This window comes from Azolla caroliniana, unplaced genomic scaffold (genome assembly GCF_043228905.1).
Source record: "Azolla caroliniana isolate FFs.n. ecotype wild unplaced genomic scaffold, voAzoCaro1.0.p SCAF_1, whole genome shotgun sequence".
Lineage (NCBI taxonomy): Eukaryota > Viridiplantae > Streptophyta > Polypodiopsida > Salviniales > Salviniaceae > Azolla > Azolla caroliniana.
The window spans coordinates 36,482,466-36,510,054 of record NW_028230436.1 but is presented as its reverse complement, the minus strand read 5'-3'; the positions used below and the strand labels follow the sequence as shown (position 1 = coordinate 36,510,054).

The window sequence follows — 27,589 nt, the reverse complement described above, 5'->3', positions numbered from 1 at the left end:
ATATTTTTGAGAGTTGTCCTATACATAAGATTAGGTGAAAGACAAAATTTGCAAGCTTTTCTATTATGTTGAAAGGTGAAACATAAAGTTCCATGTGATAAGGAATGTTATTGTTTTTTATAGGGTAGGGTGGGGTGGGCCACTAAAAAGTAGAGGCCTTCTTCACTGGGTTATGTTTACTGAAAGGTCGTGACTCGTGTTAGTAATGGTAATGGGTGAGACATGGACATGGCCATGTCCATGGCCATGGAGAAGATAAGATCACATGAATCGATGAAGATAATGCAAACTAAAGATAATAATATCATTAGTACCGAGAGAAGAGCATGTGATTGAAATAAGAGATGCTCCTTTTTCTCTCGAGAAAAAGAAAGAAAGAAAAAAGAGGGTAGCCAGTGCCACATTGCATCCCCCAACCTCATATAAATAAACACCACCTTACTCTTATTTCACCCATGTGTGTTGTTTGCTCCCCTTCTACCCCCAGTTCAGTTGCCTCATCTTTTAATCCTCAGGTTCAGTGCTGATCCCTCTCTCTCTCTCTCTTTTCATTACATTTCAATGCTCTTAGTTTACCTTTGTTTTTGTTGTTAATCCTTCTCAATGTGTGTTCAATCAATTCTAATCCCCCCATGGAAATTTTGAACCACATCGTAGAAGTCTTGCGCGATATGTGCATCACATCATTCTAAGCGCTATGTTGCATGATTAATGTTAAAACCTTCATAATTTTGAGGCAATTCTAATGATCCGAGTCTCGATTTACCCTCACATAATGTGCAAACCAACATATCGTCTTTGTAATTAAGCTAATGTAGTAAGTATCAATCAGCTAGGATAAATTCAGAACACATTCTTATTCTAGTTATTATTGTGAGCATAGATAAATCTCACCTCACAAAGACTGCTGCATGATTCTTCCCACATCTCATATGCATTGTACAATTGAGTTGTGCCTTGCATTCATGATTCCACAAGACTTTTGACACATTACTCATCCAGGTTATCAAATCTCAAGAGTCTTGTAGTCATGGTAACTATTTTCAGCTCTAGATCCATTGATCATATGCATATCATCCATTCATTGTCTACACAGGCCAACAAATTTGCATTTCTCTCATAATTCTTGTAATAAAAAATGCAAATCCATAACGTTCACATGTATTTTAGTGAAGATCTAATATGGCTTCAGTGACTTGGTCCAGAGATAATGCCCCCATCTCCCACTACTACCTAGAGTGTACTTAACCATTAATTTAAAGCTAAAAAGTTGAAATTATGAGCAAATTGTGTCTAGAATTGCCATTTGATTTGAAGTAGCGAAATTCGGTGGGTATTATTACCATCCTTCAACACCATGTTGCATACTTATGCATAATGGTGATTTACAAAAGGCTGACTAATAACGCAACTCACATGAAGCCGGTCAGTCTTTTGTGCCCATAGAATTTGTTAGAATTCAAGCTAAACTAATGTATGGAAAAGCATTAAGACGATTCAATGTGAATTATGCTTGCAATAACACTATTGTATGGACAATTGAGTTTGTGTGACTGCTCATTTATTAAATTTGTATAAAGTGGTGAGGATGATTTGTTTTATACAGCTAGGAGTGACATGTGTGAAACTTAATATTGATGATGGCTCCTTTTTGTATTTGAATGGTGTAAACACAGACCTTGCTGGCCGGACGAGAATCAAAATGGTGAAGAAGGAAGAAATTTACCGAAATGATGAAGTATATCCTAAGAGGTTGTTGGACTTGAAGGCAACAATAGAGAGCAAGAAGACCTTCTGCTTCATGGTACCAACAAACTGGGATTTCCACATCATTTCCCACACATGGACAGATCCATTCCGACTACTAGTATCGGATTGTTCAGCTGTCCTTGCAGGGATTGGATGGAAGAGGGAGAACGACCCCGACGGGAAGATCTACATGGAAACGATCAGCGGTATAGATTTCTCCGAGAAATCCTACTACGCGTCGGTCATCGAGTTCTTGTCCTACCTGTATGCCGATGGTGTCAAGTATGTGTGGCTCGACGGGGTGTGCATAAACCAATATGACAGCATTGAGATGGCATCTGAGATGCATTACATGGGGGGTTTCTACAGCTTGAGCAATGCATGCTATGTCGCGCCCCATGGGATGGGTTCTCCCAACGGATACAAGGGCCTCACGACCACCAACACTCTCCCGCGTTGGTTCACCCGCGTGTGGACGCTTCAAGAATACATCCTACCCGAGAAACTCTACTTCCTCGTCGAGAAATTCGATGACGAGGTCGTCAAGTTCATCAAAGAGGACCCGAATTCGCATGTTGAGGACAAGGCGTGGATCGATTGGGACAGTGGAGAGGATCTGTCAGTCAACTCCCTCATCCCCACCGGCACAAGTATCGGAGATTTTAGCCGGCGCAAGGCCAGTGGCAACCTATACTTCTTGGGTGGCATGGCTTATTTCGAGATGATGGGAACGCTCCTCCATGTCCATGTCCATGGATACAAGGACGTGTCCGTCAAGCTTTTCGAGGAGTTTTATGAAGCTTTCGGAGAGATCGCGGCTGGCATCGAGGACATTCACATGGAGACACTTGTGAAGCAAATCCGGGTGCGCTATGCATCGAGCGAGGAGGATCGTGTCCTCGGCGTCTTGGGACTCATCGGCTTCAAAGGAGAGTACTCACTCGAGACAGGTGAGACAAGACCAACATAATGTCATGTCAGAGATCCGTTACATTACCCTAAATTTACTAATATGCATATATATATATATATATATTAGAAACGAAATCCAGGCACCACACAACAAATAGCACACAATGCAAACATATATAACTAAAGATGTGTGTGTGTGTGTGTGCATTCGCACACAAAAGTGTATGTGTGAACATATTGGTATCCACACATGAATGACATGTAAATTTGGAGTGAACTTCGGAAGTGTATGTGTGAACATAATGATATGTAATTTTCGACTGAACTTTGGACCATGAATGACAGGACAAACTGTTGATGCCCAGCTTGTGGCATTGGCCAAGCTTCTACATACACAAGATCATGTGTCACACCTCCTCATCAACTTGTGTGCAGCAGAGTACGAAGGCTATGAAGTGCCTGGAATTTCATGGGCGCCCGACCTTTTTGCAGATCCTGACACGAGCCGAGCTCAATTCCGTCGGTACGAAGTTTGAAACATCTAATGTGTGTGTATGCCCATGGATGAGTGCTTGTAAATCATTTGCTTCTTTTTTTCCCTATGATTGTAGGTACTTCTCGGAGAGCTATGTGTTGGTGAAGGATTACTTGGCAACTGTGAAGGATGTGGAGGACGACGGTAGCTTGATCATCTCCGCACAAACCACGAAAGGGTCATTGGTGAAGATTGCAGATGGGAAGGATGGTGTGAGGTATGAGCTCAAGGTGGGACTTCAAACCATCAACCTACTTCATGATAGCGATTTGACGGACAATCTGCCGATCCACGCATATTACGGCGACACCGACCATCGCGGATGGCAAGGTGGAATGATGGTGGCCGCGCCCGGCATTCACAACTTCAAGGGGTATGAGCCCAAAAAAACAGTGCCGATCTCCGACATTACGTTGGTCTTGTTAGGCAACAGCGAGCAGCCCCACAAGCGCACCGCGACTTGCGTCATAATGGTGTGCATTCCGTTGAGTAGGGATGGTGCCACGGAGCGCCTCCACAAGATCGGGGCCATCCATCCCCACCCGAGCATTGCTTCCCGCGGCCGGAAGCTCTTCCTGGCTCCTCCTACCAAGTTCGTGGTGGGCGGGGTGGGTGGTGACCTCACACCTTACCTCTCTCCCCAATGTCAAACTATCCTCAAAAAGTTCTCCACTACTTCCACTAGCTAAAGTCAGGTGGTAGTTACGATTGTACCACATTCGACACCACATTAGACAATCCTCCTGCCATTGAGAGCTTTGTGGTTGGACACTTTCTATCAATCACTCTTTGTTTCTTCCTTCCCTCTCCATTGACCTTACTCGCTCATCTTGATATGCCCTTCTTTTTTGAGAAAATGACTCTGGTGGTGTCATTAATAATGTACGCACGTCTTTCTAGCCAAGCATGTCTTCATCTCCACATGTGTTTGAGTAGAATTGCTTGATTCTTTAACGTTTGACAAATTTTGATCTCACAAGCTAACAGGACATGCCTCAAACCTAATCTGAGGAATATCCTTAGACATGATTTTATTTTTGTTATGTAGACAACAAACAGTGCATATCAATCGCTAGATAGGAAACACTGCATACATGTTCCGAGAGCATACGGAAAGAGTCGATGAGCCTAGCTAGAGAGAGTCTACATATGTTTGCCGGTGGACGGTCTACCACAATTTTATATTGTTATGTTATGGAAATGGGGCTAGGGTTCTGCATGTCAATAGCTTCTTGGTTCAACTGCTTTCATGAGAGTCATCTAAAGAGTATTATTCACCGGCAATTCTCGTATTGTTTCCCTGGATATACCGACAGGGAATGTTTATATCGTCTCATATGTTTCACCAGTTCCTGATGCTTGGAAAACCATTTCACCACTTACTACTAATATTTGCAGCAAATTTCGTGTGAAGGGCTTTACAGAAGCAAGTGCCACACTTGGAAGGATGAGACAACCATTAAACGTGCCATTCCTTGACTTATTTTACATAACGAAAACAATTCCTCAGGAGTAGAGTAATGTGAGGTTATAGGGTTAATCCTCACATTTGAATGTCCCATGATTCTTGTCGAGCTCATGCCAAATGATTCAAAAAAATGTTAGATTTGGACCCTGAGGAAGCCTTGATTTCCTTGAAACATATACAGCTAGATTCATGTATGGTAGGGTGTTTTGTTTCACCTGTTGATTCATTAAAAGCGCTGCATGTAGACTCAAACCTACATTAATAATTATTCTCTTCAACTCATCCACTACGAGAATCATGGCCTGCACTTCTTCTATGGGTAGTGATTGATTCACAATGTAACAGTAACAAGGCTCTTAATTTCAAATTGGGAACCTATGCTTTCGAGATTTGTGGTCATGCTTTTCTTACCCTTTTCAATTTATAGCAATGATATTAACGTGAAGGTTAACTTCTTGAACTCATTTACATGAGCATCATTTAAGACAGGATAGAACTTGTGTATATAAGCTGATAAATCTTTGCATTACAGCAATTTTTCCTTCTTAATGTAGCATATTTCCTCCATTACAATGCTGTTTTTTTATGTCTTAATGGAAGGTCAATTGCTTCTTTGTTACAACCGAGGGTATAGTGAGAGTTGAACCCTGAACTCCAGTTATGTAAGGACCAAAAGTTACATGTTGATTAGCTTTCCCATATTGAGGACTACATTAATTAAAGCTAGCATATGCAGAAACAGGTTTGAGCTTTGACTTTGTTGAAAACAAACACTTTGTCTTGAAATGAAATAATTGGTTTGTTCTATATTCATATTTACTTGTATGAATTTTGGTTATAATCTAATTTCAAGCTTCAACCAGAGGAACTTCATTCACCTTGTTTCTTGGATGGATTAAAGTTTTTCCAGATAACCGCCAAACCACTCCCCATTATATTCATAAGTACTGCCGACACTGCGCCTGGCATAGCAACAAGTGGAGAGCTGAAGTGTGATGTTGCCAAGACAACCCCAAGTGATGAATTTTGCATCCCAACCTACACATGAACGATCATTACTTCAACATTATTCATATCCAAGACCACGACAAGGACTTTCATTATTCATATCAAAGACTAAAACAAGGCAACTGCACCTCACGATAATCTAACACATTCAAATGGTTAACATATATATATACCATACACAAAACACTCTTTACAATAGATTCCTATTAAATGCAGAACCATATGGCATGAAAGTCAAAAGTGTCAAAAGGCCAACACACGCATTCTTGTACATTTATATTCCTTTTTCAGCATGTTATATTATTAGAAACATGGGAGATACTGCTCGGTTAAGGCAGAAAAAACAAGATAACAAAATGAGTACTTCTATTGAAATAGCCCGTCGTTGGGATTCTCCAAGACTAGTTAGCATCGAAACTAGATAACTGCAATAACAACAACAACAATAAGAAAACCCAAATTCAAAATTTCCAAATCGCTGCAAAACTCAGAGATTTTTTTTGTTTGTCAAAATGTGCTATTTGAAACAATTTCTTTTTATTTTTTGTCTTTTCCATTTTCTTTTTCAAAGTATGAAATTTAGAGAAGGTATTAATTAACATGAATCATTTTTGTATGTTGTAAATTACCCAAGTAAAAACCCGCCAGCATGGAGCAATAGTACTGCCGGAGCTAGAAGAAACAATGTTGCAACCTTAGAGCCACCTAAAAGCCCGATATTTGCCGAAAACACACTGCCAATATTGAAATCATCAAATAAGGTCCAGAATTAATACAAAAATCAAAGTCACTTTTTCCCAGAACTATAAAAAAGTCTGCTTAGCATAACAAAAAACACCTCTTATCATGAGGCGGTTGTTTAGCATGACAAAAAAGCCTCTTATTCTAAGGTGGTAAGTTGCCTTTGCTAAGGATTGACGATTCTCTTTTATTATCGTCCAAGCATACATTACCTTCCATTAGGCATCCTTTCAATATTTCTATGGGTGCTTTTTGACACCATAATATTCTTTTCTTTTGTGGGTTTTCATTTCCTATTCAGGTTCCCACTACTATGCATACTATTTGTGCACAAAAAATGCACGCATGCATATAGACACATGTACATGTACATACATACATATGCTCTCACACACACATATGTATATATATAGATATATAGATATATATAGATATATATTGTAAAAAAGGAATCACCTGGATGCCAGCAGTGAGGAAATGAGAACTGCAATCAGTGGAGAGAACGGAACGATCTTCTTTACTATGTTGGGGAAAGTACTTTGCAACCATGCTCCTAGAAGAACTGGCGCAAGAACCACCTACAAAAAAAATACAAAGAAGCCATTTACCATCAAGAGCTCAAAAATGCAAAGAAATATACCAATGGATTTTTTTTATTGCCCAAATGCCCTTAGGTTCCATTATTCCATAGATGCCCTTCGTCTACCCCTGAAAGCACAATTATATGTGCTATTCAAGCAAATGATAGGGTCAGGGTGTTCAGGGGAAATAACGAAAAATCAAAGGCATTCAAAAGACTGGGGGAGTATGTCACAGTTTTTCTCAAAAACAATTATAGCTTTTCCACATGGATTATTGCTTACTTGAAGAGTGCTAAGGGCCAGTCCTGCTGCATCAACTGGAACATAAGCTCCGGCAAGATATTGTGTCAATAAAGGAGTCGCAAAAACGGCAGAAAATGTAGTGCAAATAGTCATCACTATGGAAAGAGGAACATCACCATGAGCTATATAGGTTACCTACAAAGTTAGATCTCTTCATAACTTCATTCATCATATAATCCTCAACGGACTATGCTTAATAAATAGTCATTCTTATTTTTAGCATATATAATGTACATTTAGTAAAAAGATCATATTTATCATGTTATTTATTTTACACTTTAGAAGAACGAAACAAACATGAATGTATATGATTCTAAGAAAATCTTGCATGAATGGAAAACAGTAGATCAGAAGAGATTATTGTAAATCCTTACTACATTCGATGCGGTGCCACCCGGACAACAACTTAATAGAATAAGACCTGCTGATAAGGTAGAGGATAAACCCAATGCTTTGCTTATGAAAACTCCAAGTAAAGGCATGAGTACATATTGTGAAGCACAACCAAACAGCAACTGTGTACACACACACATATATCAATACACTACACTCTTCACATCCTGAAATCAAATAAAGTTTTTTTGCATACAATCAAATTTATGATAGACTTGAATCCAATTTGTTTTGAATTGAAGTTGTAGTGTAGGAGAAACTATTTTCTGAACTCTCAACAATAACCGGCAACTTAACTGTCCACTTTAGTAATTACCCACTTAACCCTAACATTACCCAACAATTAATTACAATTACCCACTTAACCATAACATTACCCAACAATTAATTATAATTACCCACTTAACTGTAACATTACCCAACAATTAATTACAATTACCCACTTAACCATAACATTACCCAACAATTAATTACAATTACCCACTTAACCTTAACATTACCCAACAATTAATTACAATTACCCACTTAATCCTAGCATTACCCAACAAATAATAACAATTACCCACTTAATTACAATTTGACTGTCTACTTTTGTAATTTCCCAAATTAATCCTAATTCACCATCAACTTAACCCTTATCCCTAACACTAGCCAAACAACCATCTATTTTAGAAATGTAATGATAAAGTTAATAATTAAACACATAAACGTAACACTAGCCAATAACTATCCAATTTCATACCTTAAACCTAACATTGTCCGACAGCTATATTAGCAACAACTTTGAACTATCCAAATCTAACAATTCTCCACCTCAACCTAACATTGGGACAAAAATATTTAACCATCGAAATCTAGTAATTCCCCACTTATGATAAGAAGTTTTAACTATCTAATCTAGTAATTACCCACTTAAAGCTAACACTAGATTAAATGCAAAACGATGTGAAAAAGGTTTAAGGAATATATATATAATACCTGAAATGGGCGATTTGTGATGACACTGAGAAGCTCTTCAAGGCGAAGTGAAAGCCCCATAGATAGCATAATGGTAGCCAAAGAAAGACTATAAGAAGAAGGACCTCTCCTCACAAACCATGTAAAGACATAAGGATTTGTGAAAGCAATAATGCCTCCAACAGTCACATACACAGGATATAAACTGGTCGCAAAAGAGAGAGCTCGATTCAATCTTTCATTCGATTCTTCTCTTTCTGGAGCAGAAACAGAATACGTGTTCTTGTCTGATGCCGAAATTCTGCTGAATAAATTAGTGTTTGATGAAGAAAAAGAAGAACTAAGATGTTGAAGAGGAAGCCATAGCTTTTCTGCTTTCCCCCTCCTTGGAAGAACAGAAGAAGATAACGGGCGATGGATGCATGCATTTAGGGGCACAGTGGCCAAGCTGTGGATGGTTACGCTCATCTCTATCTGTCTTTTATCTATCTCTATCTCTGTCTGTCTGTTCGTCTGTCTTAGTATCCGTAATTCAAAAGTTCTACCTTTTTTAGTGCTAATTGCACTTGACTAGAGCTAATTAGTGATCCCACTCTTAATTAGCAGGCTCGATTGAAGTGAAGAGATTATCGAAAGGACTCCTAGGACCAGAGAACTGGATTAAGATGAGATGCGTGATGGGGCCATAAAAGAGACTATTGAATGGTATCACATAAGGATAAGTGGATGAACCACGCAAGGGATCAAGGTAGGATCATAAGATATCAATAGATGGGTTAAGATAAGACAGTCGATTAACTGAATAAGGTGGAATGGGCAGAATAAGAAGAGATCATTGAAGAGATTTCAGATAAAAAGTTGTAAATTAAGCCTACATTCATGGTTAGGGTGTTTGATTAGAGAGATAGATTACAATTAACATGTTTGGATTATTACGTGTTGGAATGTCCATTAATCTTGATTAATGTTGAGGGTAATTAACGGTTCGGGACTTAGTTCTAGATTTTAAAATATGATAATATGTTTTAAATTTCACTCTTTTATTTCAAGTACATATGTGTTTTTTGTCCATACCCTAAACCATTGACAATTAGGTTTCTCCATTCATTAGATAAGCATACACTACAACACCATATTCAAACTTTTTGAATAAGGTATTCTAGTTAGCAATGTTCAACATGGATGAGAAGCATGCATCATACACAAAAGTAAATATCCATACTTGAACTTCAGGATATCCTCCACATTGATGTTATTCATACTTGAGATGTGAGGAAGAGGTCTAACAAAATATCATGTTCATCCTCAAAAGTTTCAATTATCTTCTATATTCTTTTCGTTTTGCAGTTCAAATGAATCCTACATTAATTGATGCTTCTACCCTCACAGAGAACAAATCCTCCATCACGGCTCTAGCAGAAATTCTAAATCTTACTTCCACCAACTCAGCACCAAACAACTTCCATTTTGATGATATCTTTCACTCTTACTTGAGTTATTTAAACAAATAATATTTTGAAACTACTACAGATCCACTTTTTCATAAGCTGTAGTAATTTCGGATGCATCTCTTACAGACTGTTTTACCAGTCCACAAATAATGCTAGGACTATTGATTATTTATGCCAAAACTATAATTGCCATGAAGAGACGATCACTGGTTTATTTCAGTGTACCAATGAAGTCACACACCCTTGGTTGAAAGAACAATATCTTAAAAAGAAGGTTTACTTATCGCATGTGCTTTCATATCATGATGACCTTCCCTCTCTAAGGAACTTGGATGTTCCGTTTTGTCACTTTAAAAATACAAGGTGTTCACCACAATAGAGACTGAAAACATTTTTCCTATGGAAACGAACATAGAAAATAGACCACGCGATTAGGGCCATGATGCTGCCTCATTGTCAACAAATAGACCAAAATAAGAAAATCAACCTTTTGTATTGCATCCATGATGTTTACATGGTTCCATAAAAAACTCACTCTCCATCGAGTAATTAATAGGTATGGATGGACATGTATCAGATGTCCAATGACACCGGTTGGTTGAGGTTTCAGTGTGAACACGATACCATATCAGGAAGTCCTTGCACCTCTCTCTATCCACAAGTGGTCAGTATATCCCACTTTTGAATATCAGATACCATGTTCTAATGAGCTTCTCTATTGTCTAAATATAGTGATACATTTCCATCCCACTTCTGAATAAGCATATACCCTATTCTAATGAGCTTTTCCTTTGTCCAGATTTAGTGATACATTTCCACTTTGAATGGCACATACCCTACTTGAATGAACATCTCTATCGTCTAGATATGGTTTAAAAAATTCTTAAACACATCAAAAAGTTGGGCTATTGATATCATGTACCATCAAGCATTTGCATACCACCAGGACCAAATTTGTACATGGCTGGCCGAAGCATTTGCGTTGGATGGATTCCACCTGATGACACGGTAGGTATGGGTGGTGCAGGGGGTACAATGGGACCAGTCGGTTTCACATTAACATTTGATGGGACAATCATTTGCTGATGCGGGGGCATCATTGACCCAAGGTGGCTATTAGCAAACCGTATCCTATCTGCTGCTAGACGTTGCCGATTCCTCTCCATTTGTTCTCTCTCTTTTTCAACCACAACATCAATGTCTCCCAGCTGCTTTAGCTTCAAGCTTAACTTTTTCAACTGTTTAAAAGAAATAGAGATAAAGATATTTCATCAATTACCAACACATCAAAAAATAAAAATAAAGATATTTGCTCAGATTCTCGACAATACCTGGTTGTCCACGATTATTGCGCCCAATCGTTGCACCTCTCTTTCTTCTTGATCAGCAAGAAGCTTTGCCTTCATAGCAGCCATCCCCAAAGCAGATGAGGTTACTTTCCTCATTGAATCCATGGATAGATGAAACTGATAGCCATCTTTCTTAGTACTCTTGCCTGGAAGCAAAAGATTGTTAACACACATTTAGTGTTTCTGGAACAGGCAACAACCACATCAAATTTTCCAATTAAAAACAAACCATACAACAAAGAACCTGAGGCGTTTTCTGTTGTTTGAGATGTTGACCTCATGCCTACATTATGATCCTGCCCATTGACAATCGACCTGCCAAGTTCAAGATTCTCTCTCTCTTTTATCGCACTACGGCAAACCAGAGTGGTAAGCCATATTTTTATAAACTCATACTCAAATCTCATTAATTTTCTACTGTGTGTGTGTGTGGGGGGGGGGGGGGGGGGCTGTTGGCTTGGCGGTTTACACCATAGCATCAAAGTCAGAACTTTGAACAGAACCAAAGTTTGATCCTTGCCATGGAGTAGGAAACCTTGTTCCATCAAAGTCAGTCTCCCGTGGACATTAAAGCTCTCTATCTATCTATCTTAATGAGCAGAGACTCTGCCATTGTTTAACAATATATCAGTGGGCCAATCAAGTGCTTTGTGAACCAAGCCAAGACACAAAAGAAAAGATTGTTTGGTTGTTTCTGATTTCCTGAAGGTTTTTGGTATTGTGCCAAAAGAATGACTCCCATACAAACTCCGTGCACTCACAATTCCCTCTGACATGATGTGGCAATATATGCATTTTATGATCAAGTATGGGGACAAGTTAGATGTCTAGGGGGTTACAAGAGGTCATCACAAAACACCATCAGCGTCAACGAGATAGCAGACTCTTCAGACTCTACACCAACATACATCAACGAGATAGCAGACTCTTCAGACTCTACACCAACATACATGGTGGTGGCAAGGGAATTCACATATTAGATAACTGCATCTAGATTCCTCTTTATGATGATAACATATTAGATAACTGCATCATGGTGGTGGCAAGGGAATTCACATATTAGATAACTGCATCTAGATTCCTCTTCAGGCTCTACATCAACGAGATAGCAGACTCTTCAGACTCTACACCAACATACATGGTGGTGGCAAGGGAATTCACATATTAGATAACTGCATCTAGATTCCTCTTTATGATGATAACATAATCCTGGTCTTTCAAATCTCATACATTTCTAAAACATCGCAATGCTTTAAGACGGTATGTCTGGAATAATGCATAATTCCAGGATCTCCATACGAAGTGCTATTCAACAGTATTCTCAGCCCCCCAGATAGGCACAGCCATATGAACTTTGCGCACTCACCACCACTCATCCCATCCGTTCCCATGCCCCCTCCCCACCACTACTCCAATAGTAGTTATACACTTTATGCTTGTAAAACCATCTCAAGAATCAATACTGATTGTAAAGCCAACCTCATGCATGAAGATCATTATCATGGATCTTTAGGAAACCTAGATCTTTTATCTATTATGGGTAACCTAAAGCTACCCATATTAGTAATCAAGCTTCATCTATATTCGACATAAATCTCTCTGATTGTTCTGGGGGATCATATACGAGTCTCACATTTCATTGTTATCGCTGTTGTACTATTTTTGGTGTACCCTAATCACAGAGGAACATACATCTGTGTATAACTGATCTGTCTCATATGCTGAATTTGCCCTTTTAATAAATACTAAAGACTCTGTCTCTCTCTCCCTTAACCTGGATGAAACATTGCTGATTGCACTAAATTACTAGATGACAAAGATGAATGTAGGGATTGAACCCATGATCTTCTAGTCTATGCCAGACATTCTTACGACTGAGCAACAATCATTTGGTTCTCTCAAAATAGGTCAGATATATGATTGTGTCTCTTACTCAGAGGCTTTGTATTCTTCTGAGAGTCTTGCAAGTGCAGCATGAGCAGCAACAGCTGCTACCCGAGGTCCTACTGTAGCTGCTAGAAATGCTACCTACATAATACAAGAGCAAGAGGAAAATTACATGTTGAATTGTATATAGCTATTTAAAACTAGCTCAACACAGAAAATAGAGTATGCCTTCCGCAAGCCATTTGGTGAAGAAAAATACCAAAGACATCACCGGGTTATTTGCCCCTTCGAATGCTACATTTATTTCTGGCTCTCCTTGCGACTCCTCTGAATTTATCTGGTCTGATCCATCCGGTACTCTAGATTCTAGATCAATAATAGTATTTGAACATTCTTCTGCTTGCTTCATTTTTACTGTTGTAAATGAGCTCGGTAATTCCATGTCTTCAAAAAATCTATCTTCAATTGACAATCCAATGAACTGAGAGATGCACTGAGCTTTTGACTTTGTTCCTACAAATTCAGAGACCTCGGCCCAATTGTCTCCATGGATTTCAAGGGCTTCTAGTAGCAATAAGGTCTCATGATCACTCCAATTACCATTATCACAGAGATCTATTGCCTCACCAGACGACCCATCTGAAGGAACAAAATCTGTTGTGGTCATTCCAATGCCAAGCTTCCCATCACCATAGCAATCATAACATAAAATATAATCTCCCTGTCAAAAGAATATAATTGATTATGCATGCACGTTAGCCTTTAGGCTTTAGTTTGCTTTTGAAGAGAAATGTGAAATTGTCTCAATCATGTACTTAAGAAACATAAAATTGTTACCAAGTGGCCCCCATCTATATAGAGCTGAAATGTGGTGTGTGTCAGTCCAACTATAGACTGATATAAACTATTTGTTGATACCATCAATAAGGACCAACCAAGATTAGAGAGGAGTTTATGGCATGCAACATGACTATCTCCATGTAAAGGAGGCCCAACAACTTAAGAGCTCAAGAGCCATCAATGACTTAGCTTAAAAGTTTATGATGCACGTATACACCATGTCTTCTTTTGGCTTGACAAAAGCGCCCATGCATGCATGCAAACATTTAATATGTATGCATAAAGAAACCTAAAAGTTGGAGCATTATTGAAACCAAGAAGTCTTCTTAGTAGTGACAATAAACCTAGACTGAACATGAAATAAACTTCTTTGTTATAGTATGAATAAACTGGGTGAATCATCATTACAAAGATATCCAGCAAAAACACACTAGATACAGCGAAAAAAATACTGGACATTGACCATTATCTCTCATCTCCAGCTTCATGCAGTCATCACTCAAGAGGCAGAATATGGTAAATATTGGTCTACAGCATGCATTCATTGGATTGGATCATAGGTTGCCAAGGTAAGTCTCAAACTTTCTGAGTATATTTTATCCTATCATATCTTCATACCTAGCACTTTTTTATTTGAGGCTAGACCCATAACAAAATTCAAAAATAAATCCAGTTTGCAGAGAGAAACATTCAGGAACATGGAAAAAAAACACATGAGCTAGGACCTGCTTTTCACAATAGAAGTGATGTTGAGAACAGTCTCTCGAGCATGCACTGCAGGGGTTTCCAGATGTGCCTATAATAGACCCACAACTTGCTCCCTTCACCATATTTTCAGCGACAACAGTTGAAGACTCTTCATTTGCCGGTAAACTCTTCAAAGCCATGGCTGGAGCTTGCAAAGGTTCAAACTGATATAAGTATTCCAGTGGATTTAAAGAAAGCTCTGAGGCACTCAGCACACCAAATGCATCCTCCACAAGGTATACTGGAACCTTCGTCGGATACTTGAATCCAGCTGATTCCGAGCTTGCTTCCACTTGGTAATTTACAAGACCCCACTGAACCAAGAAATCTAAAATATGTCCCAAATCTTTGTCAGAAAGATTAGCAATCCCTTGTATGTCAGGAAGACTAACAGGTATCTGAGGATTTGATCTGTATTTCTTTATTATAGCATTCCTCGCCTGAATGAAAGCTTCAATGGATTGCAATTTGGACTTTCCATAGAAAAGCTGGGGCATAGCCTGTCTTTCAAGCTTGTGAATGTGATCCCATGCGAACCAACCTGGGGTAAAATTTTTAACAAAATAGATTTGTTTGAATGTCTATGCATAACCACATTATAAAAGCAACAAGACATTGAGTCAAATAATAATTACTTGCGTGAGTGGGTATGACCGCAATATCGTGGCTTTTAAAAGGTCTAAGATCTGGCCTTGACCATGACGCAAATGGATGACTGTTGGTAACATCCATAGGCAGCCGTAATGTAGAATCATTCTGACTTATGTCATCCTGACTAGAAGCGCCCACTCTGGAAGGGATAACTGAAATAACTTGTAACTGGCCGTGGGAAATATTCTCCAATAAAATGGAAGGGATCCTACGTCTCTTGGGTCTAATACTGTCATCCTCCACTCTAGCCTGTTTTTCTTTTTTAATTAAACTAATGATTGATGCATGGTAATGCCGCAACCTATGCTTGATAAGAAGAGGATCTGACGATAACTGCTCCGATTTATCTTCCAATACCTCTGGTAATCCCGAGGGTGCAAGAAAATTTTCCTCCGACTCTTCTGATACAGGTTCTTGAGATGTTTCCCTAAAACTCCTTTTCGAGACAGGCGATGAAACTGGTGAGGAGCACTTCCTCTTGTTCCCCTCTTCTCTCCTTACTCCCTCTTCTTCCTCCTCTTCTTCTTCTTCCTCTTCCTCTTCAGATTTCTGGTGAATCAAATTTGATTTATTTTGGAACAACGCTACTGGTGGTTGTGGTGTAGAATTATTGTTATGGTTCTCTGGGCGTGGTTTCAGCTTGATTTTAAGAGCTGAAAAGTCAGAATAAGAAAATGAAGTCTCAGTTCAGACCATAAAACGACTGTGAATGAAAAAATGCCACAAAAGTCTAGACCTAATCATGCCAAATCCTTAGTCAAATAATGTACTGCCTAACACCTGAATACTCACAGAGAACAACTTTATACATTAGAAAAAGACCTACATAAGAGCACTATCAAGCATAGCACGGCTTTATAAATGGGTAAAAATGGAACCCTAAAAAGGTAAACGACTTCTGCTGGAACATCTAAAACAATATAGAACTATTAGAACTGCCCCAAGAAAGATTAAATCTCCTGGGAAGGATAGGAAAGAAACCCTAATAAGGGCTAAATGTCCCAATCAGTTGCATTTAAAGACACAAAGTAAAACTATAAAGCAGCGCAGAAAAGTGCAAAATAAATTGGGGCTAAATTTACAAATTTACAGGGCCATAAAAACGAAACCCTTAAAAAAACAAAGCTTACCTTCAAAAAATAAGAATCACATAGACTCATTAAACCATTGACGAGAGTGTAACTCTACACACAGAAAAAAATACCTAAAAAGAATAGCTGAGCTTCAAAAAGCAATAGACCCTGACTGAACATAGAGAAAACCCTAAAAAGTAAACAAATTCTGCAGCAAGCTTACAAAATAAGCATAAATAATGTCACAAAAAAAACAGAAACGGAGTTTCCTCTAAGGCACAAATAGTATGGAAAAACACATGTATTGTTCACAAATTTTACAAAGAAAGGCACAAATAGTATGGAAAACTTACAGAAAAAACACAAATTATGTAGCATGTGTATATCAAATTTACAGAGGAAGAGCACAAATTGTGTGACAAAATTACGGAAAACAAGCACAAAATACGAAACACAGTTACGTTGCAAAATTAAGAGAATAAAACACAGAAACCGTTTCCAAACTATGCAGCAAGATTGCAAAAATAATAATGTCATATATGTAGTAATGTTACAGAAAAAGAGCCCAAAGCAATGTAAGCAAAGTTACAGAAAAAGGCAAACATAATAAAGCAAAACAAAACAGTTCATATGCGTAAAAATGGCGGATTATTAATACAGACTATGTGGTAAAACAGTAGGAATTAACACAAATAATGTAGCCAAAATACAGAAAAAAATACAATTTACGGAGAAAAATTACAGTAAATATAGAGAGAGGGAGCAGTCTACAAGATAAGGATTTCTCAACTTACCAGGAGGGTTGATTCCAGCGGGGCGCCCTGCCATAGCTCGAAAATTTGTTCCACACTTATCAGTTCATTACCTATCCCACATTCAATGGGAAATAAAGAATTGCTCTCTTTATTTTAAGAGTGAGCCTTCTTCACGATTCACTTGAAAAGACGTCTCCGTTCTTCTATAGAGATGGGTAGCAGTAAGCTGGAATATGGTGATCCACATACACTTGACCTAGATAGCATCCAAAACACAAGAGGGTTTTCCGTTAGGAAATAATGATTCTTCATGCAGCATACAGTGATCACTCCACAACATTTTTCATCAGAACACCGTGTTTTTCATCAGGGAAATGGTTAATTTACAAGAAAACTGTATTTTTCCATCAGAAACTGTCCTAATTCCCCATGATACTGTGAATTTTCATCAGGGAGCTGACTTGGTCTATCATCAACTATGTTTTTTCAACAGACAGCTATGTTTCTAAAACCAGAAACCCGTATTTTTTTTCATCAGAAAACTGTGTAGCTTTACCGGAAAAGTGTTGTTTTTTCATCGATAAAGCTCGTCAGGAATGAAATATGTTAGCATAGGCCATCCAGGAGATTTGATCGTATGACCGAATCTTTGGCTAGATTTATAAAGTCTTCTTGATGAATGGAAGGAAAGGGGGGAGGGCATCAACACTGAATATTCCTTCTTTTTGACAGAGACGTGGAAAATGAAAAGCTCTCTTCTAGATCTAATGGTGTCTGTTGAAAAACGGCATACATAAAGGGAGACTGGGACTGGGACTGATTTTACTTGCCAAAACCCTAAAAAGCCAGTGAGAATAGATTGACTGGACATGGAAACACGGCAGAGACAGAAGTCAAACGAATAGAAGAAAAGCAAAAGGAACAAAGCGAAAGGAGGAGGAGGAGGAGGAAGACCGAGAAAATCACCAAATCAGAACTGAAGGAAAGCTTCAGGACAGAACAGGGCAGAGCAGAGCAAAGTAGAGCAGATCCCGCAGAAACAATTCCCTCCCTTCAAACTCTCTCTCCCAGGACACAAGAGTCATACATACATACATACATACTTTAGATTTACATACATACATATTACTTTTCTTTCATTTAGGAAAACAGGGGACAAATTCAGCTAACCCATGTTTTGCTTAATTACTTCATGCCACCACCATCTATCTCTATCTACCTATGTATATGTCTAATGAATGTATTGTGAGATTTAATGCAGAAGACCTTGATCATCACCGCCGTAGATAGTAGTCTCCATTGCCAGATCCCCGGCCTCCGCTAGAATTGATGGTGTCCTCCTCACATATGGCATATGTAAAATATATTCTATTGATGGCACAATACATGGGCTACATATCCGACCGTCATCTCTATGTAGCCTCGCGCACCTAGTAATTTGGCACAATACATGGGCCACATATCCAACCATCATCTCGATGTAGCCTCGCGTACCTAGTAAATGTAGATCTATTTATTGTCCTCAATATGTGAGCTTTTGTACCCGAGTGTACTTGTATTATTGCCCTTATAGATGGATTCCCCCTATCCATACATGGATCGATTGTCAATGACTGTTTTTATTCTCATAATGAAATATAGGCTTGGGAGGCATATGTATGGATTTGAGAGCTAGATATATTGTTCACGTAGACTAAATGAATCTCTTGCCATAATGTGTCTAAAGAAACTCTCTAGATCATCCTATTTGTGCTCATTTTTTACCCTAACTATTTACATCCTAATGTGGATTTTGTTATGTGTATCTAGAATATTTAAGGATTAGGAGAGAGTATTTTCCATGACCTCGTGTTCTAAAATCCGCTCGGTATATTGGGAGTGCTTCAAGGTTTGTGCAAAAGACCATATGGAATGTCGAGATGCATGGAAAGGGCGAAGTGATGGAATTGTGTGTCACTCACTGTTGAGTCCTTTGGACAGTCAATGGGATGAACTTGATTTGTCATTACAAATGGTAACATATGCATTTTGCCCTCGAACTGATTGGAAATATAACTAATCCTCGCCCCATTTGGGTCCTATTCAAATGGTTATGTGTTTGAAAAGTCATTATCAAATAGAACTGAAATTTAATTTTGATTCAACCCATGCAACAAAGGTGAACCCTCCACCTTTGTTGTTTCCTTTTACAAAGTCCATACATAAGTATCGTATCATCCTTTGAGGGGAGTTCAATAACAACATATACAACTCCCTAAGCTATATACATCATACATCCATGATGCCGCTCTTAGACAATGAAAATGAAGCTCTAAAACTTGAACATTTGTGTTAACTTTTATACATAATCCTACTTTTGTCCCATGAGCGCTAAATTTATGTATTTTTGTCCTAGATACATTGTTTTAATGTGATTGCTTATTTCAATGAAAAATAATATGGAGAAAACCCCAATTTATTAGTATGGAACATAAAGTATGAGTGCCATTTTGTAGCATTTAAATTTAAAAGACAATCATGGTAAAAGCTAATTGTTAGTGTGCATTATCTCACATAAGTTTAGAAAGACATCAAACCAATCGATCGAGACTCTTAATCCACGACATGTAATATCACAAATGCGAGCATTTACACTACATGATCATATACTCTTTTGTAGTATAGATCTAAAATTTTATTCATATTTATCATGTAGTATGATGATGGTTTATTAACACTTTCCCCTTATGAATTTTCATCCTCACTAGCACAAAGTGTAAAAGACAAGTCTGATTTTATATGCTTTGTAACAGTTGGGATTGTTATGGAGAATTTTCACAATCTTGGATGTCCTTGTAGAAGTGTATATTTTCTTTGCCACATAACTTAGGCTTCGCACTTTTATGAAGGAATGTAATTATGAGGCCATAAAGTTAAAAAAGTCTATCAAAAGTATCGACTTAGCATATCACCTTCCTAAGAGTATTTGAAAAACTCGTATAGGCACTCTCCAAATGTTGGTTATAGCACACTTTATTCAATATACAAATATGTGTGCATGCAAATGTTGCAGATATACTTTTCCAATATGTATATGAGTGGCATGCCACTTCACATGATTCAAATAATATACACAAAGGATATTGTCCTACTTCTTCGAGCTCGAGCAACTACATTGATGTTGAACATGACAACAAGTCAACCTTACATATTCACGATTGAGACATTAAGGAATATATACCCTCAATTGTGATACTTTTAGTCACCCTTAGTTACATGACAATGCAATAATCTCACAACAAGAATGAGAGGAATCACACGCGATTAATGGGTTGAGTTTGATACAAGAGCAAGCAATACACATTTTCAAAAGAAAACTTAAGCTTAAGCATGTAGAAACAAGAATAATATGAGAGGAGTCACAGAGGTGACTTTCATACATCTCTTATAATACACCGATATTATTATATAGCATTGGATGTATCCATGAGGCATTTGGCGGGTAATAAGTGGTCTAACGATTAATGCATTATGTATAGGGTGACAACTTGGAGACGTTGGATATTAATTGGTGGCAATGCCATGTCGTTCATTTTAATTTTGTGGCTAAAAAAAGTCTAACTTATGGCCAATGAAGTGGTTACACATCAAATCATGTGAGAAAAATATTTATTGAGGGGTGTGCTTGAAGGCTAATGAGTTATAATAGTTTCAAAATCTTATCGATAATGGGAGGTAGGTAGCTTGACTAGAGGCCAATGATAAGCCGCCTTTCTCCTAATACGTCCTTTATTTACATTGATGGAATGACCATGAGTATATTGATTATACTTGTGAAATCTACTATATATCAAAAACATGCTATGGAGTAGCGCTTGATAACAATAGTCATTGGTGAAGTCCATTATGATTCGAAGCATCAAAACTTATGTTGACCTGTTTTGGTGGGGTGATGGGGAGGTTGACCAATTAAACAAGAGTGTGGGAACATCCTTTTAGTGGTGAAGTAGTTGAAGCATGGAAATCTACGTTGGTTTAGGCTAAAAAATTGGGGTCTTGCAAAGTGAGATCAGGAGGATTGCCAACAATGGGTAGAAACATTAGGCATTTGTCACATCATTTGGGGAAGTTCAAGATGGTTTTCCAAATGGTGTTTTGCAACCTACATTAGTGAACCTATCGTTTATCAATGGCTATTGAGAACAAGAAATATTATTGGGCTCCCAAGAACTAGAGAAGTTAATTGACATTTATTGGGAAGTCTCCATTCCACCATCTTGACTCATTTTGCAACATAACCAAGGTCACTCTCTTTATTTACGTAATTCGAGGTGTATGGTGTATTGGCGATGCACCAATAGTGGTTTTGGAAGGGTGAGATGCTGCTCAACTCAATCACAACAATGATTTGCCCTAAGTTCATTTCACATTTGTTTGGTCAATTGAGTACACCTAATTTAAGTTCATAGCATTCTATCAGGCTATGCAGGTCAATGCCAACAAAGGCGGCATGAGGAGAGTAATGTCTAACAAGTACTCAACAATAGTAGTAAAATAGCAAAACGCACACTCGATTGACATCAACTACTTCCGAATGAGTGGGCCGATCGACATGGGGTTCAAAAACCCATATCTACTATAATATGGTGGCTAGTGACATCAACTACTTCCGAATGAGTGGGCCGATCGACATGGGGTTCAAAAACCCATATCTACTATAATATGGTGGCTAGTGGACATGGATGGAAGCCAATCTACATAAATCTCTACAATCTATACTATGATATCATCCACTTCCATTTTATGCATGCATGCATGCATGCATGCATGTATGTATGTATGTATGTATGTATGTATGTGTGTATGTGTGTATGCACGTAGTAAGGCCACAACTGACAGGCAACCCACGAGGAAGGGCATCCATCATGTGTGTGTGTGTGTGTGTGTGTGTGTGTGTGTGAGAGAGAGAGAGAGAGAGAGAGAGAGAGAGAGAGAGAGAGAGTTATTTTCTCTGCATCGATCTATTGATCAAGAGGTAGGCTCTACCTCGCCATCTGTCATTCCTGTACAATCTCTGCATAAAGGAAGCAGAAGATAGCCGTCGTCCATTGCTTCCTTCCTTCTCCTCCCTTCTTCACCTCCCTTCTTCACCTCCCTCGAGTTTTCCATACTAATCTCCTTCCGTGCGAAGGATTAAACTCGTGAAGGAAGTCTTCCTTTCCTGTTCCGACAATGAATCCAGAATAGTAAGTGCTCTCTCTCTCTCTCTCTCTCTCTCTGAGATCTGCTTCCGTTATGATAATTTTCTTTGTCATCATTGCTTATTTCTGCAAATCGAGGTTTCCGTCACCTGAATTTCTCGTTCTATGGCTCCCGATCCACTCCTCTGACCAATTATTTGCCAGTTTAGCTTGCTTTTAGTGGCTGAAGTTCTAGAAAAGCAGTCGTTTCTTCTTTTGCTTTATTTTACTCCAATATCTACGGAAGAAAAAATTTCATGGTTTCCAGACGTGGCATTTCCCGACATTCTCTAGAGATCCGATTTTCCGTATATTTTCGCCGGAAAGAAACTCTTTTGTGTTTCTTATTAATGCACAGCCGAAACAAAGTTTTGCGTTTATAGTTTCAAGATAATCAACTATTCTCGGATCGATCCTTTTGCTATATGAAAAATCCTAGAAAAGTACAATTTTCGTTACTTTATATTTTCAAGCATTGCAAGATCGGTAGTTTCAAGATAATCAACTATTCTCGGATCGATCCTTTTGCTATATGAAAAACCCTAGAAAAGTACAATTTTCGTTGCTCTATATTTTCAAGCATTGCAAGATCGGGTCTGTACAGAAGTCTTTAGATGCATATCACAAATAATTGGATTTCTGTTCACGATTGCATACGGATCGTTGTATGAAGTTATGTCTTGTATGTGTGTCTCAGAAGCTTCTTATCTATCTCTTGGAAGTATGTTTGGTAATCTCTTTGCTAAACTTTTACTGTGTCGAACTACAGAAAAATGACCCTTTTTGCTTTCAAAAAGATTATCTAAGACTGCATGCTATTTCAGACACGCATCTGTTGAAGAGACAGTCTCAACAGATCTGTTCTGGCAAGTATTTTAGTCACAATTTGCTCACTCTTGCATGTGAAGACCATATGAAGGTGATTCCCATGCATGTTCTGGAAATCTTACGCATCTAATGTTTTTCTATTTGTTGATCAGTTATTTAATAGCTCTACAAGAACAACATTTCCTCTGCTTTAAAGCTTCAAACAATTTCCTAATCGGTGCATAGAGAATGTTGTCTCTCTTAAATGGCCTCGTAAAAAGCATGCATCCTATGAATGGCCTCGTGACAAGCAATGCTCTACGTGTAGATTGTTCAGCAAGCAAAGCTCGTTGAAGGTTTTTATTTTATTTGGTTGATCACTTATTTGTGATATGGACTGGCTGAAACCCTATAAAAACAGCCTTTCATTTCTTCAATCCTCCACCTCTGTCTAGTCAATATGTTTTCCAGATCGGATCTGGTAGAAATGTTTTCAAATTCACATCTGAAATCATGGCCTTTTCCTCATTATTGCATATAAATGGTTGTATGTTGCACATCTAAGAATCTGTTATTTTTCCCGAACTTTTTACGATGCATTTCCTGAAGCAAAGCGAAGAATCTATTCTTTTTTCCTAAGCTTTTGATTATATGGAAGATCCTAGAGCATTTTTGTTGCGTCAAATCATTCCTAGTTTTTCTCAGCAACTATTATTTTACTGATTAGATAGAAAGCTTTTGAATGCACGTAAGAAATCATGGATTTATGTGGGCATCGTTGCATATAAAGGGCCATAGGAAGAGATCCTTTTGAATCCTCTGAAGCATAAATAAAGTTGTTATTTACATCTGAAAACAATTGATTCTGAAATGATTTTCTCTGCGATATCTAAATTTGATAAATATTGCAGTGATTATCTTTTCAAGCTGTTGCTCATTGGTGATTCTGGCGTGGGAAAGTCATGCCTTTTGCTTCGGTTTGCGGTGAGCTAGTTTCTTTTCTTTTGTTACTTGGAGATGATTGAATGATTTTGCCCAAGCCTCTGATTGGAAGCCTGATATTCAGGATGATTCCTACCTCGAGAGCTACATTAGTACTATTGGTGTTGACTTTGTGAGTCTATCATACTCTATACTGATCAAATTAACCTGCTGATTTATGGTCATATTGAAATTCTCTACCTTTAGATCGTGATCCTATAATGGCTTTGTGACTTTGCAGAAAATCCGTACAGTAGATCTTGACAGCAAGACTATCAAGCTTCAAATAGTGAGTATCCATTGTTTTTAACCTGGCAGACAATGCTGTTAACTTGACATCATGTTTAATGGCGCAATGCATATCACTGTCTTAAGCATCCAAGCCATCAAACTATTGCTATTCTTTAAGTGCAAGTGCACATTGCCATGATATATATATATATATATATTTGGGTATGTATACTATGAAAGTAGGCATGTTACATCTTCTCTGCTGTTTGGTGCATGCAGTTTGACTGCTATAAAAGAGTGCTCTCAAAACAATTCTACCCACATGATACAGTATTACATGTGCTTCATGAAAACTGACTTTTTTAAAGCTTCGGTTTCCACGTAGCAAGGCCTTAGAACATTGTTTCATAATTGTGAATTTAAATGATAGGAAACACAGGATATACATGTTTCCCTTCTGTCAAAGTGTCATGAATCATTTAAATGTTTTCTTAAATGTACCTACCTTTGATATTTATTTATATTCACATTTTGAAAAGCTTAATGGAGTTCTCTTACATTTCTTTAACACTTTGAGAGCCTTAAAAGCTTGAGGGACTATGTATCAAGACTTACCCATGCATATTTGCTCACCATGTAGTATTGCAACTACTATAGCGTGCTTGGTGTAAAGTCTTTCCCTTACTGTAGTATGCTACTTGATCTTCATGTTGATCAGCTAAAATAAAGGTTTCACCTATACCTAGACTTTTAGCCACATTTGTGTTCACTAAACCCGTCCTAGTTACTACAACAAATACCGGAGTCGTACCTTGGATAAATTTTGCCATATTTGATAAAACAAGTGAGCTACGGAATCTTTCTTCTGAACTCAACCCTGCTGCAGGAGAAGGGTAGTTTTTTCTTTTTCTTAAAAAACCCCATCAGATTAGCTCTTTTTGCAATGCTTAAAAAACATGGGAATTTTCACTCATTTCGTAAATATTGACTTTACATGCTCCCATGTCGACACCTTGCCAAATCATGGCAATGGTGAAACTTTACTAATGTTATTGTTGGAAAGTATTCTTTTGTTCATTGTATCTGAAAGTATGTATGGATACTGCCATTAATAAATGAGACCTCTTTTGATTCAAGCTTAAATAAATATTATATTTTCGTAAAACTGATTATGTGCGACTAAATAGCACTGTAGTAGGTTTGTTCTAAAGTCTAGTACACAATAATCATGTTTAATGTTTTCATGTTCTAAGATAGAGCTGTTTCTCTTTGAATTCAGTGGGATACTGCTGGTCAAGAACGATTCAGGACAATAACAAGTAGCTACTACAGGGGCGCGCATGGAATCATTGTATGTATGCTAAATATAAAATATTCCTTAATGAGATAGCAAGAATTTTGATGATGCATCATGTTGTTTTCTTTGCAGATTGTTTATGATGTGACAGACCAGGAAAGCTTCAACAATGTGAAGCAATGGTTGAATGAAATAGAACGTTATGCGAATGACAATGTGAATAAATTGTTGGTTGGCAATAAAAACGATTTAACTGCCAAAAAAGTAGTAGATACTGAGACTGCAAAGGTAAGACTTAGATTTTGATTCATGTGTCTCCCTTTTGTGAGCCATTGTTTTATGTTTTGGTATTCTTCTGTTTCCTTCTATTTGGTTATAGGCCTTTGCTGATGAAATTGGGATTCCTTTCTTGGAGACAAGTGCAAAGAATGCAACCAACGTTGAGGATGCATTCATGACTATGGCAGAACAAATCAAGAACAGGTAAAAGGTCCATTTATCAAATAAGTTCTGAAAGTGCTTATATATTTACAATTTTTAAAAATGCTTAGGTAATAGAAAAGTTTTAGAAGCACTTACATACATATTGTTAAAAAATGTTCGGTTCTAAAAGGTTCTGAAAGTGCTCCTTATTTTGAAGGTTATCAAAGAAGTTTCAACAGTGTTCATATGTTTTTAAGCTCTATTACAGTTTTGAAGAAACACTCATTTATTTAAAACATCTTACAAAAAAACAGATCCATTTATTTTAAAGCTTGTACTTTATGCATTCATCTTTCTCTTTACACACAATCTGATGTCACCAATGGTTATGCACACTCAGAATGGCCAGTCAACCAGCAACAAACTCAAATAAGCCAAAGCTTGTCCCGATTCATGGACAACCAGTTCAGCAGAAGAGCAGTTGTTGTTAGTGAATTGTTCGAGTTTTGAAGACCAGATACAAAACGAATATAAAGGGATTTTCATTACTTCAGGAAGTTATCTCATGATTTTGTACAGTTCAATATATAAGATCCTCTCTTTGATCAAATATTTTTGGACGAGGTGGCGATCAGACCTTTTCAGCATATAGCTTATTTTGCTGAATGTGAGAAAAACCGAAAAATATCGTTTTGTTTTGAGTTTATGTATAATTATTCATTCTTTTTAAGCTAGGCGAGGGAATTGAACCATCTCTGAGAACTTCTTCATTCTTAATATGAAATTTCTTTTATGCAGTGGTGTCTATATTGGCAATGGTTAAGAGTTTGTTGTTTTGGCTTTGTGGTAGGGAAAATTTCTGTGTCAATTTTTTTGGAAAAACCCAGAAAGATGTGTTTTTCTTTAGGTTCCAAATTTCCCTACTCAAACCTCCAAAAAGGAGAAGAAAGGGGATGAATTGTCCATATGATTATTCATATAACTGCCTGAGATGGGGTTGACCTAGGGTGTCTGCAGAAATAATGAGAACTTAGTGGCATTTGAGGAAATGAATGAAACTCAAGAGGTATTCTAGAATTTTTACCTTGCTCAAGGGCGTCTGCAGAAATAATGAGAACTTAGCGGCATTTGGGGAAATAAATGAAACTTAAATGTATTCTAGATTTTTCACCTTGCCCAAGTAAACCATTCATTTGTCCATGATCAATCTTAGTATCCAAAACGAACATCA

The 27,589-nt window shown here is 37.8% G+C and overlaps 4 protein-coding genes across 6 annotated transcripts; 2 read left to right on the top strand and 2 right to left on the bottom strand.

Annotated features, from left to right (window-relative positions):
- Positions 1-1,676: 1,676 nt before the first annotated feature.
- LOC147870264 (uncharacterized) lies at positions 1,677-3,886 on the top strand. Its single transcript, XM_087338406.1, has 3 exons — positions 1,677-2,699; positions 3,007-3,184; positions 3,273-3,886. The coding sequence occupies exons 1-3, from the start codon at positions 1,703-1,705 to the stop codon at positions 3,883-3,885; spliced, it is 1,788 nt and encodes a 595-aa protein (XP_087194532.1). The 5' UTR covers positions 1,677-1,702; the 3' UTR covers position 3,886.
- A 1,511-nt stretch (positions 3,887-5,397) lies between these two features.
- On the bottom strand, positions 5,398-9,257 carry LOC147870263 (sodium/pyruvate cotransporter BASS2, chloroplastic-like). The gene is made up of 7 exons (XM_087338405.1): positions 8,669-9,257; positions 7,672-7,812; positions 7,277-7,432; positions 6,870-6,991; positions 6,302-6,406; positions 6,037-6,097; positions 5,398-5,702 (listed from the first exon to the last, which is right to left on the bottom strand). The coding sequence occupies exons 1-7, from the start codon at positions 9,113-9,115 to the stop codon at positions 5,535-5,537; spliced, it is 1,200 nt and encodes a 399-aa protein (XP_087194531.1). The 5' UTR covers positions 9,116-9,257; the 3' UTR covers positions 5,398-5,534.
- A 1,315-nt stretch (positions 9,258-10,572) lies between these two features.
- LOC147870262 (SWI/SNF complex subunit SWI3C-like) lies at positions 10,573-18,472 on the bottom strand. Of its 3 annotated transcripts, none has more exons than XM_087338388.1 (9): positions 18,367-18,472; positions 17,440-17,656; positions 15,557-16,225; positions 14,900-15,462; positions 13,594-14,055; positions 13,381-13,475; positions 11,692-11,762; positions 11,430-11,593; positions 10,573-11,336 (listed from the first exon to the last, which is right to left on the bottom strand). In XM_087338388.1, the coding sequence occupies exons 2-9, from the start codon at positions 17,471-17,473 to the stop codon at positions 11,013-11,015; spliced, it is 2,382 nt and encodes a 793-aa protein (XP_087194514.1). In that variant the 5' UTR covers positions 17,474-17,656; positions 18,367-18,472; the 3' UTR covers positions 10,573-11,012. The 3 variants fall into 3 exon arrangements, with proteins under 3 accessions (XP_087194514.1, XP_087194528.1, XP_087194521.1); XM_087338402.1 differs by having other exon boundaries at positions 18,355-18,463; XM_087338395.1 differs by lacking the exon at positions 18,367-18,472 and adding an exon at positions 17,957-18,312.
- A 3,879-nt stretch (positions 18,473-22,351) lies between these two features.
- LOC147870261 (GTP-binding protein YPTM2-like) lies at positions 22,352-27,155 on the top strand. The gene is made up of 8 exons (XM_087338403.1): positions 22,352-22,625; positions 24,338-24,410; positions 24,493-24,540; positions 24,649-24,696; positions 25,918-25,989; positions 26,068-26,223; positions 26,315-26,418; positions 26,759-27,155. Exons 1-8 carry the CDS (start codon positions 22,612-22,614, stop codon positions 26,847-26,849), a joined length of 606 nt encoding a protein of 201 aa, XP_087194529.1. The 5' UTR covers positions 22,352-22,611; the 3' UTR covers positions 26,850-27,155.
- Positions 27,156-27,589: the final 434 nt, after the last annotated feature.